Below are 21,301 nucleotides of genomic sequence, written 5' to 3' on the forward strand. Positions count from 1 at the left end.
ATCGATCCATCAATCAATCACAATGTGCCTACAGTAGGTAGAGTGCTTGATGGCGGGCTGTTCGATGCACGAACGGCAGCCGAGTGCCGTTACCCAGGGGGGAAGCGACAGTCTCCATTCTCCTGCATGGACGGCGGGACTTGGGGAAGCCCTGGGCTCTCGAGAATCGGACTGGAGCGATTTCTTTAGCTGGCTAGACCAAAAAGCGTGCATGGCTAGTCCCCCCCACCCATATCGCTGAGTAAGCCCAGCCAGCCGCCTAGCCGCCTAGCCGCCCAGCCAGCGCACACACACACAATTGAGGCTACGTAATCGATGCCCGCGCATCACCAGATCTACGTCTTTTACGCTACTCTTTTTTACGTAAGGGTATTCAAAAATCGTCAATCCAGTTAATTATCCCAATTATCTACTACTAAGGTGGTTAATACTATAATTACTAGTAATACTACTATCCTCTTTACTAATTCTATTACTACACTTACTGCCTAAAGTACACGTACCTACCCTAATTCTTATACCTACCGCCGTATAAGTACTAGGGAGGCGGTTGGAGAACTCCCCTTATATATCCCTATAAATATATTAGTAGTACTAGAGGCGGTACTATCTCATACTACGTTACTAGTATAACCCATCCCTCCCCTTACTACTAGTTAGAAGGCGGTAGACCGTCCTAATATTAAAGTAATTATCTAATAGAAGTTAGTAGTTTATAACTAAACTAATTAGAACCGGTAGGAATTAATATTTACCCGTATAACGGCTGCTACTAAATTAGTAGTTACTACTAGATTTAGGGTTAGGGAGAGGGAAAAGGTACTAGAGTTCGCTATAAGGGAATTGGGGGGTAAAAAAGTAAGAGCAAGGGAGCTAGAGTCGCCTGTAATAGTACTAGGGGAGGGGGTATTAGTATAGTTAGTATAGTTAATACTAATATTTAAATTATAATACTCTAAATAATACAATTTATATTATTTTAAATAAAATTCGGTTAATTAAGTTATTAAATCCCTCTAGTATAAGACTAGCGCTAGCGGGCTAATACTCTCCCCCCTCTTTAAGTATTTCGCTATATTACCCGGCAGGGCGGTTTATTATAAGAAAGTAAACGGTAGTTATTATACTAATTATAATCGATAGGCGCCGTAAGCTTAATGGGCTAGGCAGGCAGTTTTTAATTACTTTTAAACTTATATAGCTTAAAAACTTCCGGATTTATAAGGTTATATCCCAATATTCTACGTATATAATTAGTAAGGTCCGGGTTAAGGATAGCCGCTTAACATCGGCGGTTAGGTAAAGCGATAGGGTTTTAAATTGCGTAAGCGCGTTGCTTAGCCTTAATTAACTTAGTACGCCTATTTAACTTTAATTACTAATATATATCTATATCCTCTATTACTAATATTAATAGGGGATTTATTTATAATAACTTTAATATAAAGTACTTATAGGGTAAGTTGTATTAAGTTGTAAATACCTTTTTATAGTTAGTGTTTAGGTTTTAGGTTAGGTTTCTAAGTTAATTATTATATATATAGTGATATTAGTACTATAGAAGTTTAAGGGTATATAGCGCTACTTGTAAATAAAAAAGGAAGTTAATTCTATAAACCTTTATATATATATAAAAGTAATAATAAAAAGAGTGTAATTAATATACTTTCAATACTAAATTGTTAAATATCCCTACTCTTTTATATTTATAGAAATAAGATTGCTTTACTTTTATAAATCTCAATTTAAATCTCTTTCGTTAAGAGCAGTACGAAGCTTATATATATTCGTATAATTAGTTTAGAAAAGAAAGTCGATTCTTAAGTAAGCGTTTAATAGCTTTATATAAAGATTCAACTCTACTACTTGCCCGGATATTATAGTTTCTAAGCCTCGATACTATATAGTTATTATATTTGTTAATCTATAGTAAGTAATATTTATAGAGGTAAGCTAGTAGAATTATAATAAGAGGTTATTAATTGAATAAATAAAGATAGTAGGCGAAAAAAGTATATAATTTATAGTAGAAATAATAGGGGTAATGTAATACATTAACTTACGAATTTATTTTTTAAATTTGTAGTATAGTAAATATTATACCCGTTTAAAGTAGTCCTTATTATTAGTATATATTACTTGCTTCCACTTAATTTAAAATCCCTCGTATATATTTTAATAAAATTGACGAATCGGATTAAAGATTAGTATATTACGATATTGTAGAGCGATAATTTTAATTAATAATTTATTAATTACTTTATAAGCTCCTTGGCTATTATTACGTTATTAAATAAGGCGGTTAGCGGCGGTGGTATTGTTGGCCTTTTCCGGATCCTCCTCCTTTAGGTTATTATCGATATATTCGTTAATATTAATATTATTACTATTACTATTAATTAAAGTAATATAAAATAAGGGGTCGGGGCTATAATTATCTAAATTCCGGGTAATTAGTAGGGAATTTAATATATTAGTAGTCGGAGTTAGTTCGGTACTACCTAATTAAATCTACTTCTTTTTAATATAGTAATTTATATTCTTTATAATATACTATATATAGAATTAGTATAATATATTTAGGTAAGCGGCAATAGCGGCCTTTTTAAATCTTCTATTAAAGTCGGTAATAAATATTATAGGGTTAGGAATTTCGTAATCTTCTTAAAGCTTCTTTAAATAATTAAACTACTATTAGAAGTCTTTTTATCTCTCCCTACTTAAGAGACTGTATACTATATTAAAATTATAATTAAGCGTATTGATATTAGTAATATTAAGGAGGGGGAGGTTAAAGTAGTTAATTTATATAAAGCTATAGTTAGTTATATATAATCTACGGCAAACCGACTTTTTTTTAGGAAACCGACTTTTTTTTATAAAATCGATTTCTTTATAAAAAATCGACTTTTTTTTATAAAATTAATTTTATAAAAAAAAGTCGGTTTCTTAGACGAGAGGATTTATATACCTTATATATATTATTTACTAGTAATATATAGGGATTTTTCTTTTATATTTTAATATACTAATTAAAAGTTTAGAATACCCGTAATACCCTCTATTAGTTGGGAAAGAGTAGATTGTAGTTAATAAAGTACTTAATATTGTAGAGGTTCTTATTATATTCTAGTAAATTAATAAGTATTTTAATTAAAGTATAAGGACTATACTTTATATAACGAATATAGTGTTGAATATTATAAACTTCCTAAATTATAATAAGAACTCGAAGACTACGCAGTTCTAATATTAGACTATTATAATTAATATATTAGATAGCGGCGATTATATCTTCCTCTTCGAGGTTTAAAGTACTACTTAAATAATAGGCGATTTAACGAACGTTTATTCTAGCAATACTAAATAGCCTCTTAATAGTTATTTTAATCCCCTCCTTATAGTTATAATAAATCTATTACCGGTAAATAATATTGCTAGCGAAGTTAGTAATATTAATAATATAGTTATAGCGATTATTAATTTTTTTAGCGAACTACTAATTGCCCTACCTCTTCCTTAGTACAATTTTTATTTAATATAGGTAATCGAATTACTTTAATATAGTATTTCGAATACCTCGCCCAGTTACTATATAAATGCGACTGTATATATAACGGTAGTCAATACGTACGATAATACTTTTATCCCCCTTCTTTTTACTCTTTATATTACTATAGAATACGATTATAAAGCCTTGCTATATGTAGTAATCTTGTAGTGCGTTAAAGGTAGCGACCTTATTATTATAGTTAGAGGAGGTAAATAGTAGTTAGGCTAGTAATTAATTAGTAATAATACGCTTGTTAGGAGATAGTAATTGTATTTTTAATAGTTTATTGTAACGGCGGCGCTGGATTGAAAGCGATTGGATTTCGGTAAGGGGAGTTGTACTCTGCTAAGGAATAATTATTCGGATTGGAATTAAGGGTATTTTACTAGCAATTTTTAATTAAATTCCGTTAGTGTTAGTCGTTGTAGTCGGTTGGGAGGTTAATTTACTATAGGTAACCGAAGGTTAAAAGGATGGAGGTATAGTTGGTATAGGAGGTATAGCTAGTACGGAAGGTATGGTTAGTACGTACGGGAAGTATAGTATAACGCTGTACTGTACTAAATAATTGCAAAGATACGAGATAATCGCTGCAAAAAATCGCTTAACGCCAGAGTAAGATCTCGCGATACCTTTATTCAATTGCCAACGGCTAACAATCGCTAATAGAGTGTGCGCGTGCGTTGGGCAGCGATGCCTCAATTGTGTGTGTGTGCGCTGGCTGGGCGGCTGGGCGGCTGGGCGGCTGGCTGGGCTTACTCAGCGATATGGGTGGGGGGGACTAGCCATGCACGCTTTTTGGTCTAGCCAGCTAAAGAATGCGGGACTGGAGGGAATGGAAAACACAGAAGCCCAATAAAAAGTGACACACTGACGCACGCATGCATCCACGAATTGGGTCTTTGGTGTCCTTGGTGTCCTTGGTGACCTGTGGTGGAAGCCTCAATCGGGTTTAGCGGGCTTGCCAATCCCCTGGTTTTTAGCCTTGTGTGAGTTTTGAGGTTTAGCGTGCGCTCTGTGTGTCAGGTTCACGACAACGCCGAAACGACGTCGTTCACGTTCACAGCCTGGAAGTGGACATCGGATGCGGAAATGTGGCTCCAAGCGTCCCCACGGCGCATTGTTAACGTGACAGGATGCCCGTACGTGGTGGAGTTGGACGGACACGGCGCTACACTTTTTGATTTTTTGTTCAAGATCCATCCCGGCATTCCCACGGCTTCCTGTGCTGACGAGGTCCATGATATGATCCCTTTTATTCGGGGATCCCATGTACAGAACGTGAAGATATTGGCTGCTGTGCCGTCATCATCGTCACCGACCTCCTTCAGCTCATCAGGGCACAAGCAAGTTCCAGTTTTTTGTTGGACGGCAGACAGACTCGGCGGGAACGAGATTCAGGTTCATCCTTCCTACGCAGACCAAGACGGGACTTTCACTGCGCAGGCGGGAAGGAAGGGCGCTGCTGCACATTCGTCCCAGGTGCAAACTGCACTGCGACCGCACTACACTACAACTCCCGACCTCCGTCATCGTCATTCTTTTCTCGATACCTAGGCAGAGGTAGTACCACCCACCCGACAAGAGAGAAGACAAGCAAATCCCGGCACCCTCCTCCTATTCCATGCCGCACCAAACAGTCTGGCGCTGCCACTCTCAGACAACCACCACCACCACCACCACACCACGCAATCACCACCTTCATCTACACGTGTCGTCGCCGACCCTCACCTCTCTTCCGTCCCGACAAACCTTTTTGCGACGACCAACGGCGCCTTCAACCTCTCTCCTTTTGTTTTTTTTTTCGCATTTAGCAGCCGAACTAAAGTTCCTCCACTAATTCCTATTTTGCGCCCTATGAGAAGCCGCGCTCGGTAATGAGCAAGATCGCCAGGTTGGGGATGGCCTGGATCAAGAACACAGACACACCACGCACACACACAGCGACGACAGCGACATCCAGGTAGAAATACTAGGGGCCCTACTGTACTTGTCGAAGCGGAGGATACGACATCCAAACCATGTTCGGCAGCTCGCGGAGGCATCGGCCGCCCAATCCGGTATGTCGTCATTGGCCCTTTTTCTCGATCGGTCCTCCTTTCGGCCTGGTCCTGTCGCCCGAGACAGTGAGACAGTGCCCATTTGGATCATCGCTGTCTTTGTTCGCGACGCCATGATTCTGGCATGGATGCCATGGTCGGCGCGCAGCTTGCAATTACACTTTTCTACACTACTCTTAGCTCGCTCCACCAGACCAGCTGCTGTTCAATTATCCCTTGTTTCTCCATTCCCACCTTCCCCATGCTTTCGCGGATATCCTATGGTCCCCGTCTCGTCCCGTCCAGTCCAGTCCAGTCGCGAGAGGAATCCCGATTACTGACTGCTAGATTCCATGTCGCGCAACACTCAGCCTTTGACCGCGGCGACTGCGAATCCCAATGCTGCCTCCGCTGCCGCCGCCGTCTTCAAGCGCAATGAAGCTCAACAAGCCTCGAACCTGTCTGCCGCTGCCGCCGCCGCCGCCCTCCGTGCCCGACCCATCACCCCGACCAATGTTGCCCAAGTCCATACGAAGCGCACCGTCCGGCGCAGCGCCTCCGTGGCTTCCACGCGCACGAACCCCGATGCCCACGGAAGACCAAGCCTACGGCGCACCGGGAGCTCGACCTCCATGACCGAACGCACCTTTCGAAGCCCCAGTCCACACCACCGACCCGATAGCAGAAACTCCGGACGGCGTCAATCCCAGTCCATCGAGGACTTACCCCCTGTTCCGGAATTGCCCAAGAATGTGGCCACAAACGTTGGAACGGCGGGGACGGGTGCGCCCCAGAAGAGTGCGCACCGCAAAACACAAAGCCTGGGCGTTGAACGCGTCCCATCACACAAACCGGGCACGGACGATGGTCCATCTTGGTTTGGGCCCGCCAGAGTGGGAGACTTGTCAAGCGTCCGAAGAACGGATCCGGCAATGGCAAGCCCACCATCGAGTCCACCCCAGGTTGTGATGCATCAGGAAGATCGGCCTGAAAGTCGGGCGTCATCCATCAATTTCTCGTATCCAGCCCGGGTTAGGGTCGGCTCACCGCCAGTATCCCCGGCTGATACCCGCAGCACCACCGACTTTCCGGCTCAAGATTCCCAATCGGCGGTCCAGCCCCAGCGGTCAAGGGGTTCCCTATTATTAGAGGCGGGGACCCCATCCTCCACTCGACCGCGAGCCTCCTCCGCTTCTGCCGCAGACCAAGCATTGGTCTACGACCCCAATTCCCGTCGGATGATCAGACGTTCCGACCTCCTCGCCGTTGAACACGCCATCGTAGCAGCATCGCAGCAACCCACCCGATCCAAGAAGAAGAAACAACCTCCCAAGGCTGGGACACACCTCGCACAAGGCACCGTGGGTCGTACTAAGAGTAACGTCCCAACAAGCAACCCGACTGGTAATACCGGTACCGCTACCACAACAAGGACAGCTCCACAGGTACAAGTACAAGCCCCTGTTCAACAGTCACCACCTGTACAAGACTCTCGCCAGGAGACAGAGGAGCAGTTACCCTCGCGATTTGCTGTAGCTTCGCCACCTACTGAACCTCAGCCGACTCAGCAACCACAGGAAGAGGACTGGGAGTCTGAAGAAGAAGAAGAGGAAGACGAAGAAGAGGAAGACGAAGAGGAAGAAGAGGAAGCCTTTACCGACCACCATCATCCAACAACATCAACACCAATGGTCGTAACTACAGATGGTCGTCCAATGGTGAGGAGACTGCCGTCCATTGTGAGGGAGGAGCCAGAATTGGAAGAGTCAGAGTCTGATGAGACAAGTACATCGAGGGTCTCTAGCGCTCTCGACTCGGTACCATCCCGACAGAGGATAGTCTCACATATCCGGTCGCAGTCAGAACAACAACCAATACAGTCATCTTCCCAAGCTAGTCAGCTACCAATTCGGGCAGCTTCGGTGTCTCAGAAGAAGAACCAACCTACTCGGGCCTCCTCAATCAGCCCGGCTCGCCAAGCACACTTTGGACCTGTTCAAGATACTCTAACTGTTAGGCATTCACCACCACCCCGATCAGTCTCCCCACGAAAGTCGGCTCTCAAACAACCAAGCCCCGTCCGCGGCCCATCGCCTTCTGATCTCTCGTCGGAGGCCTCATGGAGTACAGACCGGCCGGTGCAACGGAAGAAGTCCGTGCGGGTAAGCTTCGATGATGAAACTCAACCAGCCATCGCCGAGCTTGCCCCCAAAGAGCGATCGGTCTCGCCACCTCTGGCTAGCCCTACCGGTATCCGCCGATGGGCAAACGCGGACTTGTCGGTGACGCTCGACGATGAGGAGGCGACGATGAAGCCACGACCGGCGCTTCCCAGCTTTGGCAGCGTGAGGAATGTCAGGAAACCACAGTTACAGGAACCGAAAGAGGGCGAACGACCACTTCGACCGATAGGGGATGTTGCTTACGCCACACCATACACCACACCATACACCACACCACTCCCCCTAAGCCCTGTAGCCGAAAGTTTTGGGCAAAGCAGTGACTATGCTATAGGTGGCATGCTACAGAGAGAGCGTGAGGAACGGGTACGAAGTCCAGCTAATATCTCGAGGTTTAGAGAACCCCTTCCACCGGTGGTTACATTGGTGGAGGGAAGTGGATATGCCAGCGACGACAGTGATGGGTCGACCAGTCTTGCGTCCGAGATGACAGGCAGCTTGTACGACTACCCGAGTTTCATGGAGCCGCCACAACAACCGCGTCGCAACTCGGTATCCTCGCCACAAATATCTCCCGTTAAGCCGGCCTTTCAGAATAGAAATGCCCCTGCCATCGACTCGAGGTCTGTTGCTCAAGAGGAAGCTCGGCGGCGGAATAGTGCTCCGAATGTCCCGATTATCTCCTTGACACATCCAACCCCCCAAGAGAGCCAGAATGAAGCGCCCAACTTTTTCGTGGAGGTTCCCGGCGGGTTTCCCGAAGATTCGGATACGTCCAAGGGTTCGGCCACTGGTGTAGACCAAGCCACTGGACAACAGACGACAGGCACTCAATCGCAGCCGGCATCGGAAAGTGAGTCGGATAACTCAAGTGTATACGCTGATGCCTATGAGGATCTTTCTGAGGCCGAAGGGGAAGGCTATCAGTCACTCAATGCTGTTTTGGACTTTCCTGGAGCCAACGACCCCCGCCAACATGAAGTCTCTGACCACCCGTCGCCTCCCGATCCGCCCCGAAGTCTTGTACCTGCACTTTCGACTGCTACCACAGCCATTGGATCTTATTCTGGAGAGTCGCCTCAAGAGGACGACTGGGAGCGGGCCAAGGCTTATTGGAGGAGTCTTACAGCTGAGCGAAGAGCCCAACTGGAGCGGGAAGCCAAGGAGGATGCTGGAATCGAAGGCGACAGGGAAGAGACGAGCGTCCCGGGAGAAAATCCAAGGAGGAAGAAGTCGATCGAGAAGAGGACTTCGGAAAGGCATGCTTTGGCCGTGCAGATGGCTCGGCAGATGATGCTCGAGCAGCAGCAGCAGCAGCAGCAGCAACAGCAACAGCAACAGCAACAGCAACAGCAGCAGCAGCAGCAGCAGCAGCAGCAGCAGCCGACTCAGGAGGAGCAGGTCCGGAAGAAAAAGGCCAAGGGTAAGGCAAAGGAAACGGCACCCTCTGCATCTGCTCGCGTGACCGCCGAACGTAGCTATCAGATCAAGCCTGGGACGAAATGGGGGGAGCCTGAGGTTCCTGTAGTACCGGTGGTATCAACAATGACGATGCGAACTACTATGCGTAGTACGCCTCTTCAACCCAAGGCTGCCCCCGTGAAGGACGGACCTCGCTTCCGCAAATCCTTGCGCTCTGAACCTCCGGCCGAACGGCGAGCGTCTCTCCCTGCTCCGGTTCCTGCAACACCTCAGCCCACGAAACGAGAACATCGTGCAGCCTCTGATGCTATGCTTCCGGCTCCCCGAGCCTCTACCATTCGCCTAGCAAACACACACCAGCCACACATCAAGCGCCGTGACTCTACTAGCAGCGATAGCAGCTTTAAGCGCGCCCGCGCTAGTTCGGCAGGACAAGGCCTTTCTGCTGGCGGCTTTCCTAAATCTCTCCGTTCAAACTCTCCAGCTGCTGGATCAGTTGACAGCCGCGGAAATGGCACTAAGCTTCTCACTTCGTTGCGAGCTACGACGCCTACCAATTCGAACTCTAGACTTGACACACCGCCTTCTAGTAGGGGGACAATGGGCTCGGGCATGGGCATGGGTGTGGGTATGCGTACCACGCTTCGTGACTCTGTAGCAAACAGCGGTGGGAGGAAAAGTCCTGGTGGCATGAAGATGCCTACACTGGGAAAGAAGGGAGGCGCCAGTGGAAAGAAGAGGACATCGATTGGAAGTAAGTTCTCCAGCAGGTTCGGGGATTCGAGCGATGAGGAAGATGCCAGGGTTGCCAGCAAATTTAGAAGCCGGTTTGACGAGTCGAGTGACGAAGACGAGGTCGTGCCGCCGGTACTGGTGGTTTCGTCTGGATTGAGGGGCTCGGCTTCGGCGCCTGTGGCAGCGGCTTCTCGGAGTATGGCTCGGGGCAGTATGCGTGATAGACAGGTATCTATTGCTGAAGAGGAGGAAGGAGGGTATAATTACAGGGACGGGGCTTATAATGGTAATGGTAATGCGCGTGGAAGCGTTGGATCCCTTGGCGGTCATCAGAAATTGTCGAAGACGGCAAGGCTCGGTTCTGCAATCGCGCCAGCGCAAGCCGGCTACGACAACGACGCGGCAGCGGGAAACGAAGAACTCCGTCGAACCCGCTCTGGCCGTGGCCAGATCCTGCCTACGTCGCAGACAGCTTCTAATGTTGGAACTTCTGAGGCCCCTGCCGCTGCCACCGAGCCGCGCCGCCCCAAGCGTGGCCTGATGTCGGTTTTCTCGCGTAAGAAGCACCATCATCAACACGTTCAGGAAAGTGCCGACGCCATCGCTCGCCCCGAAGCACCAGTGGAGAGCGCCGTGAGGAGGGATACCAAGCTAGAGAGGAGCCAAGCTGAGTTAAAAGGGTTGAGAAACCAAGGCCAAGTCGATCAGGATCGGCAGGTCGATGTCGAGGAGAGGTTGCAGACTCCTGCTACCATCGACACCAACTATACCTCGGATATAAGCCCCCAAAGCCACAATCCCCGCCTCCACAAGCGGGGTTCACGAATGCCCAGCTTTTCTCTTCCCGGCCGAAGCGAAAAGGCACCATCACCGGTACAAGAAATCATGAACGAAGGAGGCATTCCCATGCCGGGATTTATTAGGAGATCCGGCACCGCCACTGCCGCCGCTACGGGTGGAAGTCTTGGGACGAGGTCTATCAGCGGTGGATCTGGTCAGCCGAATGGTCCATTCGCTGTCGGGGTAGGGCCAAGGAGGGCTAGTACCGCCACCGCGTTGTCCGCAGCAGGCACAGCGGGCAACGAGAGAATTCCACCTGTAAGGTCTGAGACTCCAACAGGCAAGAAAAAGAAGTTTGGCGCGTTGAGGAGGATGTTTGGACGATCGGATAACGGCAGTGGGTAGTGTTCTGCTGCTGGTCTGGTTCGTCGCAGTCCTTCGTCGCGGAGAGGGCAGAGGGTGAAGTTGAGGAAGAGGCAGTAGTAGCTGACGTTAGGAGTGGTTTGGATACGGGAAGTGGAAGGAAAAAGAAGAGAAATAGGTGCTGTTTTTGGGTTCGAAACGATGTAATGGACTGACGTTTTGAAATTTTCTCTTTTCGGGTCCTGTGTTTTAGTATTATACCACAGATATATCGTTTTCAGACGGTCAGGAAAGACACTCGGTGGCGGGTCAAAGAGAAAAGAACCAGTTGTGGGTGGAGTTGGGAGGCACTTTACTGTTTCATTTCTTGCTTTCATCACCATCGATCGGGTGTTGTGGCCAACCTCACCTCATTACTACACTACTACCGGCGCGGATGGCTTTATCTTTTCTATACCCCCTACAACACCATAGAATAAGCAAGCAACATTGATTGGGAGGAGAGCCGGAAGTCGGTTACAGTCGTTATTTTTAAAGCAAGGCCAAGCAAGCGAGCGAGTAGTTAGTTAATGTTTACTTTTTATTGAATCATTATTCTTTGACTGGCCACATTTTGACTCCTGCCTATGGTGTGAGCGCGTCCACCGTGTTCTTCGTACAACGATGCACCACTTCAAGGATTTCAAATGTACCTAGTGCTCATTTTCAATGTGTAGGCATACAAGCACATGTCCAACTTCCTATGAACAATCACCATCTCCTCCTCTACCTCACCTCTCAACCACTCCAATACCAATCAGCCCTTCATTTCCTTGGTCTGCCTAGTAGCTTGCTTGGTCTCCTTCGACGTTTCAGCCATCACAAACTTGAGATCGTCCCTCTCCTCCTGCACCACCCTCCCCCACTCCACCAACACCCGAAACAAATAAACCTCCTCGTCTTCTCTCCTCACCGCCTTCTCCGCCCACTTCATCCCCTGCTCGGCAATGTACTTGGCCTCGTCCGTCCTACTCTTCTGTCGAACTTCTCGCCCATTAATCATCGCCCCCTTTGTATTTCCCAGCCGATCGGACGCGGACGCTTTTCCCTTGAGACCGACAAAGTAGGCCAACGTGGCGTGCAGGGAGTGCAGCCGGATGTCGAAGGGGATGAAGTGCAGGTAGGGTTGCAGGCGGGAGGAGTACCAGTGGGTGAAGAGGGTGGAGGTGAAGGGGACGTTGGTGCTTTTGAGGGTGGCGAGGAAGGTGGTAGTGGTGCTGGAATCAGAAGGGGACCCAGAGGGGGACCCAGAGGGGGACCCAGAGGGGGAAGAGGAAGAGGAGGAGGAGGAAAAGGGCGGGTCGAGGGTGAGGATATATTGGTTGGATGATAGGGGGTTGGGATGAGGGGGGCGGGTCGTGGTTGTTGTGAATTCTGATGATGAAGAAGAAGCAGCGCTAACGGAGGAGAAACCGATGTCGAACGGCAAAAGGAAGTTGAGCAACGAGGTGGATACGCGCTCGTAAGCGGCGCGGGAGCGGACTTCGTTTTGGGGGATGAGCATCAGTGTGGTGGAGGTACTCGAGTTATCTGAGACTAAGTGGACGAGCCGTTCTTGTTGTCCGCCGTGCAGCATCTCATCCGACACATCTTCCGCTTGCGCGCCGCGCCAATAGAGTGCCGGTGTCTTCAGATCAAAATCGCTGGTGTCCGGTTGGGTGTTGGCCTTGTGGAGGACCTCGTCTAGCGTGGGGATGGGGAGGAGGATGTCGCTGTAGCTGGAGAGCTTGGACCGGCTGAAGACGGGGACCAGGTCGCGCAGCGGGGGCACGGAGGGTGGCGTGAAGAAGAAGCTGTGGAGGTGGAAGAGATCGGATTGGTGGCAGATGGACTGCGAAGCGGCGAAGTCGTGGAGGAAGATACCTGTCCCGGCGGAGTGCGGGCGCACGCAGGAGAGGCAGAAGTCCCGCACGTCCCAGTGGATGCCGGCGCGAGTGGCGGTGCCGGGAGGGCAGCTAAGGGCGGTCATCTCTTGGAGGGTGCGGACGGAGGTTGTGGCGGATGAGGTGAGGTCAAGGGGCTGGGATGGTGCTTTGCCTTCATCTTCACGCTTGCTGAGTAACTTGCCGAAGCCCTTTTGCTTTGCCTTCTCGGTGAATCTCCTCACGTCCTCCCAGGGGGTGAGTACCCGTGGCCGTTCATCCAGGTTGATGGGGAGTTCCATATCAGGAAGGTGTTGTGCGAACTTGCTGACCATCTTTGCCAGCTCATCCATGACCATTGCGTGCTCGGAATCTTTGGATAAGCTGTGCGAAGCTGTGCCATTGGCGACTCTGAGCAGCGCGATGCCCGGTTCCTTGGCCACCCGCTGAATGTCCTCTCTGATTTTGCTGGGAGAGATCCCCCAGAACGGCCGGATATCGTGGACTACCTGGTCGAAGTCGTCGATGATGGGTGACTTGTTATCCACGGCGAACTTGTACCACTCATCAAACTTGGGTGGCGGATCTCTCCCCCCGTAGCGAGCCTTGTACTCGTTCACGGCAACCGGGAGAGAGTTGCTGGCTGCGGCATGAAGCAAGTATCTGTCGGCATTGGTCCGGGCCTTGAAGATCATTGTCTCGATAGGGTGTTCGAACAAGTAGTCGTTCCTGTTGTTGGAAATGGCGACAATCGTGGCGGCGATGAGTGAAATGAACATGAGCGCAACCAGCATGGTGCGGTGGATGAGTACCACTCTTTGTATGTTGTTGGCGTAAACAAAGATTGATGTACCCAAGCTTATGAGCAATACGGCGAGGTATGCAACGCCGTGCATGGTATTCTCAGCGCCTCCGGTGAGCTTCAGCTTGCCCCATCCAACAACGAGACCGGAGATGAAGGTGAAGATGCCAACAAGAGACAGCGGTGTCTTCTCGGTGGTCAAAAGGCTCGCAGAAACAAACAGAACAGCAACCGCAAAGCCATCGGTAACGACATCGAAGACAAACAAGGCGTCAATGCCCTTGAAGTGGTGGCTTAACGGCACTGAAGGTAGAAACATGCGGAGAGAAGTGTACAGAAGACCACTGCCGACTGCCGAAGCCAAAAATACCACACTCACAGAGATCAGCCGGCTCTTGTTCGTCCTGGCCCAAGCGAGGACGCGCCATAGTAGGATTACGATGACACCGTCCAACAAAAGACCGAGCCATTGAAGAGACCGGACAAGGGTGCTATTGTCGAAGCTGGTACAGATGTAACTCGACCTCATGTCCTGGGAAGAAGCGAGATAGGCCCCCAAGGAGATGAAAACGATGGAAATGGTAAGGGACTGTTTAGACTCGGCCACCCAGTCCACAATATCATCCCATGTTGTTCGCCCCATGTCATCTTCCTCGTCGGCGTCCTTGGCCGGGCCTACACGGGCCCGTCGACCTGGTAAGAGCTCATAGAAGAGGATTACTAGAGGAAGAAAGGCCTCCACTCCAGGAGACGAACATTGCAAGTCCGCCGTCACTCGATGGAACAGTTCGAGTCTGAAAATGATGGCTGCTATGAGAACGGGGAGGAAGTATCGTCGTGGCCTTTTTGGTAGGCTGGTAGGAGCGGGTCTTAAGGAACCGCCTTCATCGTCTTCTCGACGTCAGGACGTTGTTGATGGGACCGGAAAGTAGGTGGTTGTCCACTTACCGAACCTCCCGTTAGAACCCGGAAGCCATTGCCAAAAGTGACTGGCGACATAAGAGAAAGCTCCGGCCGTCAACAGGACTAATATGGATGAGACTCGTGGTTGTTCTGTTCCGCGTGTAAGTAGCTATCCGTTGTGTAACAGGTTGTGAATACTTTTTCTCCTTCCACGTACCAATCAGTTGGTGACTTTCTACACTATGACCAAGCCAAAGGAAGGAAGCTACGGCACTAGTTTAAATAAAGTTTCAGTCAGTATATGTTTGTTGTGGACGGGTATGCATGCATCTACATGCAACTTGTCGGCGGTATCATCGACAGTTTCCACTCACCAAAACGCCGAGAGCTGTGACCCTCCAGTCGCCCCGGACGCCATGGAGCTCAAAGGGGTAAGTAAGTATGGTTGTTTTTACAAGTTCAATGCAAAACTTGTGTGACGAAAGGCTGGGGGTAAACAGTCCACAATATGGACACTGGAGATATGGATCTTGAAATGAAAATACAATGTCATCAACCCATGCTGTTTCCCCAGTGGAAACGAGCTGACATGACGTTGATTGTATTGCATGAGAGAGAAGCGGAAAAGGAAAGGGCCTTCATGACTAGTATAGTATAGCAGTCCGCCGCTGTCAGGATTCACGGACTGAATCTCAAGTCAGCCCCTGTTTCCATCGCCAATAAGATCTCCGTTGAGTGGCTCCTGAAGCCTGGGATAAGCCTGGACTTCGGGGATAATGGCCCCCCCCTTTTTTTTTCCTCCTGACATCTGCCTGCCGGGGAGGCCGGTTGTTGTGATGGTTGCTGGAGGGAAAGCCACTGTTAAGGGGTATCGAGCACTCTCCCGCATAGTTCATGCGACAAGAGAAGTAGCTGCTAACAGCATCATCACCCCCGGGCTGCATCGGCTGCACCTCTGACGTTACCGCCACTCCCCTCCACCATCCGCCGCGGCTCCCCAAAGCTCCCGCGGTTACATTTCCAACTGCAACCCGACACTTCCATCGAAGCTTCGTGGAATCCGACCCCTTCTTTCCTTTCGACAGTGTTGTGTTTTTTTTATTTTTTTTTTTCCCCTTTTCTTTTTTCTAATGGTGACATATTTTTGATTTCTCCACAGTCGTTCAGACACACAGCATACCAGACCTCTACGGTCTTTCTCAACAATTTGCAAGAGAACGACCGCTTCGACTGACTAATCCCACGCGACACTTCCTCCCACAATCACTACCGAACCATCTGCCGACCGAATCCCCGATATTCTTACCAAGACCTAAAAGTACCCCGAGTACAATGTCAAGATGACCAACCTTCAAACCGGCCCGACCACCCGCGGCCTCCAACGCTTCGCCATCCCCGCCGTCTGCGGCCTCATCATCTTCCTCGGCTACTACTCGCAATACCTCTTCAACACCAGTGCCGACCTCGCTCCCGGTCCGCTCACCTGCCGCGAATCCCTAATCTTCAATATCCTCCTCGTCTGCCTCTGGCTCACCTACTACCAAGCCTGCACCGTCGATCCAGGCCAATACAAGTTCCCACCGAAAGAGAAGGAGGACGGGGATAACAATAACAAAAGAGGAGGAAGAGGACCGCAAAAGGCAAAATGGTGCAAAAAGTGCGACGCCCCCAAGCCTCCGCGCGCCCACCACTGCCGACATTGTGCCCGCTGCATCCCGCGCATGGACCACCACTGTCCGTGGACGGGCAACTGCGTTTCGTTGCAAACCTTCCCGCACTTTTTGCGCTTCCTGGTGTACACCAACGCCGCGCTGGTCTACTTTGCCCGTCTGCTCTGGACAAGGCTATACTACGGCCTTTGGGACCAGCGACACGTCCCCGCTTACCTGGGCCCCAGCGTGGGAGCGCTGTTGGGTTGTACGATGCTGAGTATCGCCTGGTTTGCGACGCAGTTCGCGCTGATGGTTCTGTTGGTTACCACGGTACGGAGCTGGATGCTGGGCAAGACGATGATTGAGGAGTGGGAGGCGGAGAGGCATGAGACGCTTTTGGCAAGGTCATATGATGGGGATGATTACTGGGGCGCGGATGGGCACGGTGGGTTTGTGCCCGTCAAGGTGGAGTTCCCGTACGATAATGGGTTTTGGTCGAACATGGCGCAGGCGATGGGGACGAACAACTTTTTGAGGTGGTTCTTGCCGGTCGGTGGCGGTGGGCCAAAGATTAGCAATGACACGCCTTGGAAGGGGACGGGGTGGGAGTACGAGGAGAATGGGTTTAATGATCGGGTGGGTATGTGGCCGCCGCCGGACCCGGAGAAGCTGCGCAGGGAGAGGGCGGGTGCTGGGGGGAAGTGGCCGGGTGCTAGGGAGAATCTGAATACGGAAAAACCGGAAGTCGACTACTACCGCAGCTCCGAGGACATGAAGACTGCGTTCAAGAGGAGGCAGCAAGAGGATTTGAGGAGGCGACAGCAGAGGAGACAGCACTCGTCTGAAGAGGACGAGATTATGGCTGAGTTGGAGGAGGATGAGGGGTACGAGCAGCGCTCAAGGACCCGCTCGCCACCACAGGATGGTAGGGCGTGGATGAATAGCGAGGGTGATACGCTGTGGGATTACGGTGTCGATGTGGACGAGGAGGAGAATTATGGATATCCCGGTCAAGGAGTCTCCGAGTCCCTACCGCTCGTCAAGACAGCCACCGGATATAATGATGGTCAAGGAGATGAAGACGAGGACGTGCCCCTTGCTGAGCTCATACGCAGACGCAAAGTAAAAAGCAACGGAGTACATGAGTGAGGGCGGGAGCCAGAGCAAATATGCCATACTAGCTTTATAATAACAGATACCCAATGCACATATTCTTTCTTGGACAGCCCTAGTGACTTTGCTAAGGGGAAAACCTCGATCGTCATTGCTCTTTCCGTGAGCCAGCAATTGAATTACCCAACCCTCAAGTTAACGTCATGAGAAGGAACAACAACAGATGCCTCGCTGAACATCGGCATCAAAATCCCCAATGATCCACATGATGTCATGTCAAAGATGGGTTGAACTGCGGGAGACGGGGAGTTCAGCTCAAGTTCAGTCGACAAGTTGACAAACAGGGATATGACCCCCACATAATGTGGGGTTGAAGGGGGCCGGGTATCATTGTCCCGAATCAAGTTGTTGCCCGTCACAGCCTGTGAAGGACAGCGGCGTCGTAGGGCAGCATGACCCCGAGACCGCCACTGAGGCTTAAAGAGTCTAACGGATTGTGGGAAATAGCAATGTACATCTTGAGGGGTGACGACGTTTACTAATGACGATCAGGGACCACCTGGATCTCGTTGCTTTTTTTGTGCTGTTTTGCTCGTTAGGTTGAAAAATCTGGGTTGGCTTAAACAAAACTCTCTCTCCATGACTCTGAGTGAAACTGATCTGATACTCTCTTCCTTGTCCATTCTTCTTGTAAGTATTTTCTTTATCATTTTCCTATGAAAAAAAAAAAAAAAAAAAAAAAAAAACCCGTAATAAACCAACCTACGACACGATCGCGGAATTTGCAAAAATTGGGCTGGGAGGAACACGACAACTTGCCAAGTCTTGATATCTGAATCAATAGACAGGAGAAGGCATTCTGCTGACTTGTGAGAAGTGAAAAACATCGAGTGTTGTGAGAATCGAGAATTCCATCCCTAAAGGTGTCTGTTTCTCATTCAACAGACTTGAAGTTCCATTTTATCTCAACTAGAAAGGTGTCTGTTTGCCCCCAGGACCCGCGGACAAATAACCAACTGGTTATTCACCTTCTAGACTTGGCGGCTCTGTTTGGTCGTCGTTGTTGGTCAACCCACTTTAAGCTTCCTCGCCTTGGTCATCGTCCTCACCACTTTGCTCTTCAGGCCTCAAAACACTCAAAACACTTAACTCAACACAACCCAACCCAACTCAAAGGAAGTAGATCACAACCAGTCTACAAGTCCCTACCTAAACACACCCAAATAATCAACCCCCTCACAAATCAGCCAAGATGCTCAGCTGGTAAGCCCCCTCTTCCAATCCACCATCTCACCAACCCTCTCTAACACGAACAAAAAACAAAAACAGGTACAAAGCCCAACTGGCCGCGCGCCCCCTCCTAACCCAAGCCGTCACAACCTCCATCCTCTTCGGCGTCGGCGACGTCGCCGCCCAACAGCTCGTCGACCGTCGAGGGCTGTCCAACCACGACCTGACGCGCACCGGTCGTATGGTCTTGTACGGCGGCGCCGTCTTCGGGCCCGCCGCCACCACGTGGTTCCGCTTCCTGCAAAAGCGCGTGGTCGTGCCCGGCAGCACCAACAAGACCATCCTGGCGCGGGTGGCGGCCGACCAGGGACTGTTTGCGCCGACTTTTATTGGGATTTTCCTGGGTTCCATGGCGGTCCTGGAGGGGACGGATGTGAAGGAGAAGTTGCAGAAGAATTACTGGGAGGCGTTGAGCACCAATTGGATGGTGTGGCCGTTTGTGCAGATGGTCAACTTTAAGGTGGTGCCGTTGGATCATCGCGTGTTGTTTGTGAATGTGATTAGTATTGGGTGGAACTGTTATTTGAGTTGGTTGAATGGGCAGTGAGTAAGGCGGTGGACTGCAAGGAAGGAAGGACCAATGTCTGCCTGTGGGCTCGCTGAGGGTACCTAGACAAGAAATAGATTTTGTTGTTTGTTGGGTTCAGCGGAGAGACATGCGAGGAGTTTCGGTTGGGAGTAAGCAGCCTGGGTACGATACTGCTGGCTCAATGCGTGTCATAAACCAAAACTTCTTTTTATCAATCATATTTCCCTCCCCCGTCTCGCGAACCCCAATCACTTCCTCAGCTCCAACCTCCAGCACAGTACATACGATCATAGGCACTTGGGAAAAAATCTGTGATCCCGATCGTGTTCCCCTAGATAAGTCATTGGCCGCCAGACTCGTAGTAACAAGCTGGTGCTGTATGTCTTTTTGCTCAATATAAAAGTCACCCCCTTCGAGTAACAGAGGAAAGGCATGCTGTACTCTGAACAAAGGCAACATAATCATTCGATAATTGTGTCTAGCTCAAATCTCCTCACTGAAGATGGTGTGCTCCTTGACCCCCATCATTTTCAATTGGATCTGAACACTCTCCAACACCCTTTTCTTGACATTGACATCCTCAATGTCCTGGCCCAGCATCAAGCCATGGGTACTTTTGAAGTCATACTTCTTCAAGATCCCCCACATGCGCGCGATCTCATCTGCGCTGAGAGGGATCATGTTAGGGATGCTCCACATGAACGAGTACGAATTGGTATCCTTTGGTCGTGAACGAGGCTCCCCCAGCGCGTTCACCTCCCAGTTGGACAGACCGGAGGGAGTGGTGAAGATTGTATCTGCTGTGAGCAGACGGCCTGAGTGAGGGATGTGGAGGACCACTTCAACTTGTTAGTTTATCATACACACACACACATGCAAATCCATCAATGTGATCTGAAAGAGTAGAAAAGACTTACAACTACCCGGAAAGTGGCCCCCCAACTTGACAGCCACAACCCCCAGATCCTCTCCCTCTTTGTTCGCAATTCTCGTTTCCTCCTCGGTAATCTCCCTCTGGATACCCTCATCCAGCCTCGCCCTCCACTTCTTATCATCCGCCGCCAGGTAAACAGGACAATCACCAAACGCCCTTGCCCACTCCAGATGCGTCGTGTAAAAGTGCGGATGGCTGATCACCATTGCATCGATGCCTCCCAGTTGCTTGATCGTCTGTACAGTCTCATCGTCCAAATAGGCGACGCAGTCCCATAGTACGTTCTTCCCCGAGGGGGTTCTGACAAGGATGGCGCGCTGGCCGATACCAAACTTGGGGGTTGTTATGATGGAGATGAGTTCTGCTTGCTTTAACTCGTCTATCGTTGCCTCTTTTGGCTCCGTTTTTGAGTTTGCTGCTTGGAACTTATCAAGTGAACTTAAGTACTTGTATGAGTGAAACTCATTCTTGTACTTGGGGGAAGTGGAGGAACGCAATTCGGAAAGGGTAGTAAAGGATTGCCCTGAGGGGGGCACGAATTGACGAGGGTCGTCGCAGATGAAGCAGGTCTTGAGGGAGGAGCGGTCGGTAGAGGGGTGTTGGGTGCCGCAGGCGGTGCAGATGAGGTATTGTTCGGTCATGGTGGTGGTGGTGGATGATGAGGTTGTTGTCGGTCGGATGGGTGTATCGTGATGCTGGAGTTGGGGTTAGGAAGAGAGAAGAAGTTGGGTTGGGTGGTGTATACAAGGCTGGTCAACAATGATGCGGGGAAAGGCTTCTTTGGAGGTGTAGTAACAACGTTGTGTCTTGCTTGGTCACGACATGAAAACAGAACATGGAACTTGAGCAATATCATCCTTTGCTATTTCCGAGTGTCTATCGACTCGATACCTTGCTTAATTACCACATGGGGTTGCCTAAAGTGGCATGTATACGTTGAAGATGCCCATTGCCTCGTCGTTGAATTGAACCAAGACGGATGATGACGAAGGGAGAGTATCACAGAGGGTTGTGAGAACTGTAATGGGGAAGAGCCAGGGGGGATGTTAACAAATTGTGGGGTAAGCCAAGCACAGCACTGGAAGGTTTCAATGTTCCCCATTCA

At 49.6% G+C, this 21,301-nt stretch overlaps 5 protein-coding genes across 5 annotated transcripts; 3 read left to right on the forward strand and 2 right to left on the reverse strand.

Moving 5' to 3' along the window:
- Positions 1-5,358: 5,358 nt before the first annotated feature.
- On the forward strand, positions 5,359-11,114 carry NCU02120 (hypothetical protein; the record flags this gene model as incomplete). Its single annotated transcript, XM_958764.2, has 2 exons — positions 5,359-5,613; positions 5,964-11,114. Exons 1-2 carry the CDS (start codon positions 5,575-5,577, stop codon positions 11,112-11,114), a joined length of 5,190 nt encoding a protein of 1,729 aa, XP_963857.1. The 5' UTR covers positions 5,359-5,574.
- Positions 11,115-11,648: 534 nt separating this feature from the next.
- NCU02119 (capsule protein) lies at positions 11,649-15,396 on the reverse strand. Its single transcript, XM_958763.2, has 4 exons — positions 15,053-15,396; positions 14,896-14,951; positions 14,724-14,828; positions 11,649-14,666 (listed from the first exon to the last, which is right to left on the reverse strand). Exons 1-4 carry the CDS (start codon positions 15,094-15,096, stop codon positions 11,869-11,871), a joined length of 3,003 nt encoding a protein of 1,000 aa, XP_963856.2. The 5' UTR covers positions 15,097-15,396; the 3' UTR covers positions 11,649-11,868.
- Positions 15,397-15,715: 319 nt separating this feature from the next.
- On the forward strand, positions 15,716-17,555 carry NCU02118 (palmitoyltransferase PFA4). The gene has a single exon (XM_958762.2). The coding sequence runs from the start codon at positions 16,019-16,021 to the stop codon at positions 17,477-17,479; it is 1,461 nt and encodes a 486-aa protein (XP_963855.1). The 5' UTR covers positions 15,716-16,018; the 3' UTR covers positions 17,480-17,555.
- A 418-nt stretch (positions 17,556-17,973) lies between these two features.
- On the forward strand, positions 17,974-19,495 carry NCU02117 (sym-1). The gene is made up of 3 exons (XM_958761.3): positions 17,974-18,133; positions 18,321-18,706; positions 18,773-19,495. The coding sequence occupies exons 2-3, from the start codon at positions 18,696-18,698 to the stop codon at positions 19,278-19,280; spliced, it is 519 nt and encodes a 172-aa protein (XP_963854.2). The 5' UTR covers positions 17,974-18,133; positions 18,321-18,695; the 3' UTR covers positions 19,281-19,495.
- Positions 19,496-19,517: 22 nt separating this feature from the next.
- NCU02116 (metallo-beta-lactamase) lies at positions 19,518-20,937 on the reverse strand. The gene is made up of 2 exons (XM_958760.3): positions 20,180-20,937; positions 19,518-20,101 (listed from the first exon to the last, which is right to left on the reverse strand). The coding sequence occupies exons 1-2, from the start codon at positions 20,835-20,837 to the stop codon at positions 19,746-19,748; spliced, it is 1,014 nt and encodes a 337-aa protein (XP_963853.1). The 5' UTR covers positions 20,838-20,937; the 3' UTR covers positions 19,518-19,745.
- Between the last annotated feature and the right edge of the window lie 364 nt (positions 20,938-21,301).

The sequence above is a fragment of the Neurospora crassa genome, linkage group I (assembly GCF_000182925.2).
Source record: "Neurospora crassa OR74A linkage group I, whole genome shotgun sequence".
Lineage (NCBI taxonomy): Eukaryota > Fungi > Ascomycota > Sordariomycetes > Sordariales > Sordariaceae > Neurospora > Neurospora crassa.

Bases quoted from the DNA above. Each gene is read 5' to 3' on its own strand.
- NCU02116 (XM_958760.3), bottom strand. From the start codon at position 20,837: ATGACCGAACAATACCTCATCTGCACCGCCTGCGGCACCCAACACCCC. The intron at 20,102-20,179 runs GTAAGTCTTTTC...AACAAGTTGAAG, and splicing joins GGGCCACTTTCCGGGTAGTT to TGGTCCTCCACATCCCTCAC.
- NCU02119 (XM_958763.2), bottom strand. From the start codon at position 15,096: ATGGCGTCCGGGGCGACTGGAGGGTCACAGCTCTCGGCGTTTTG. The intron at 14,829-14,895 runs GTACGTGGAAGG...CACGCGGAACAG, and splicing joins AGAAAGTCACCAACTGATTG to AACAACCACGAGTCTCATCC. The intron at 14,667-14,723 runs GTAAGTGGACAA...GACGTCGAGAAG, and splicing joins GGGTTCTAACGGGAGGTTCG to ACGATGAAGGCGGTTCCTTA.
- NCU02118 (XM_958762.2), top strand. From the start codon at position 16,019: ATGACCAACCTTCAAACCGGCCCGACCACCCGCGGCCTCCAACGCTTC.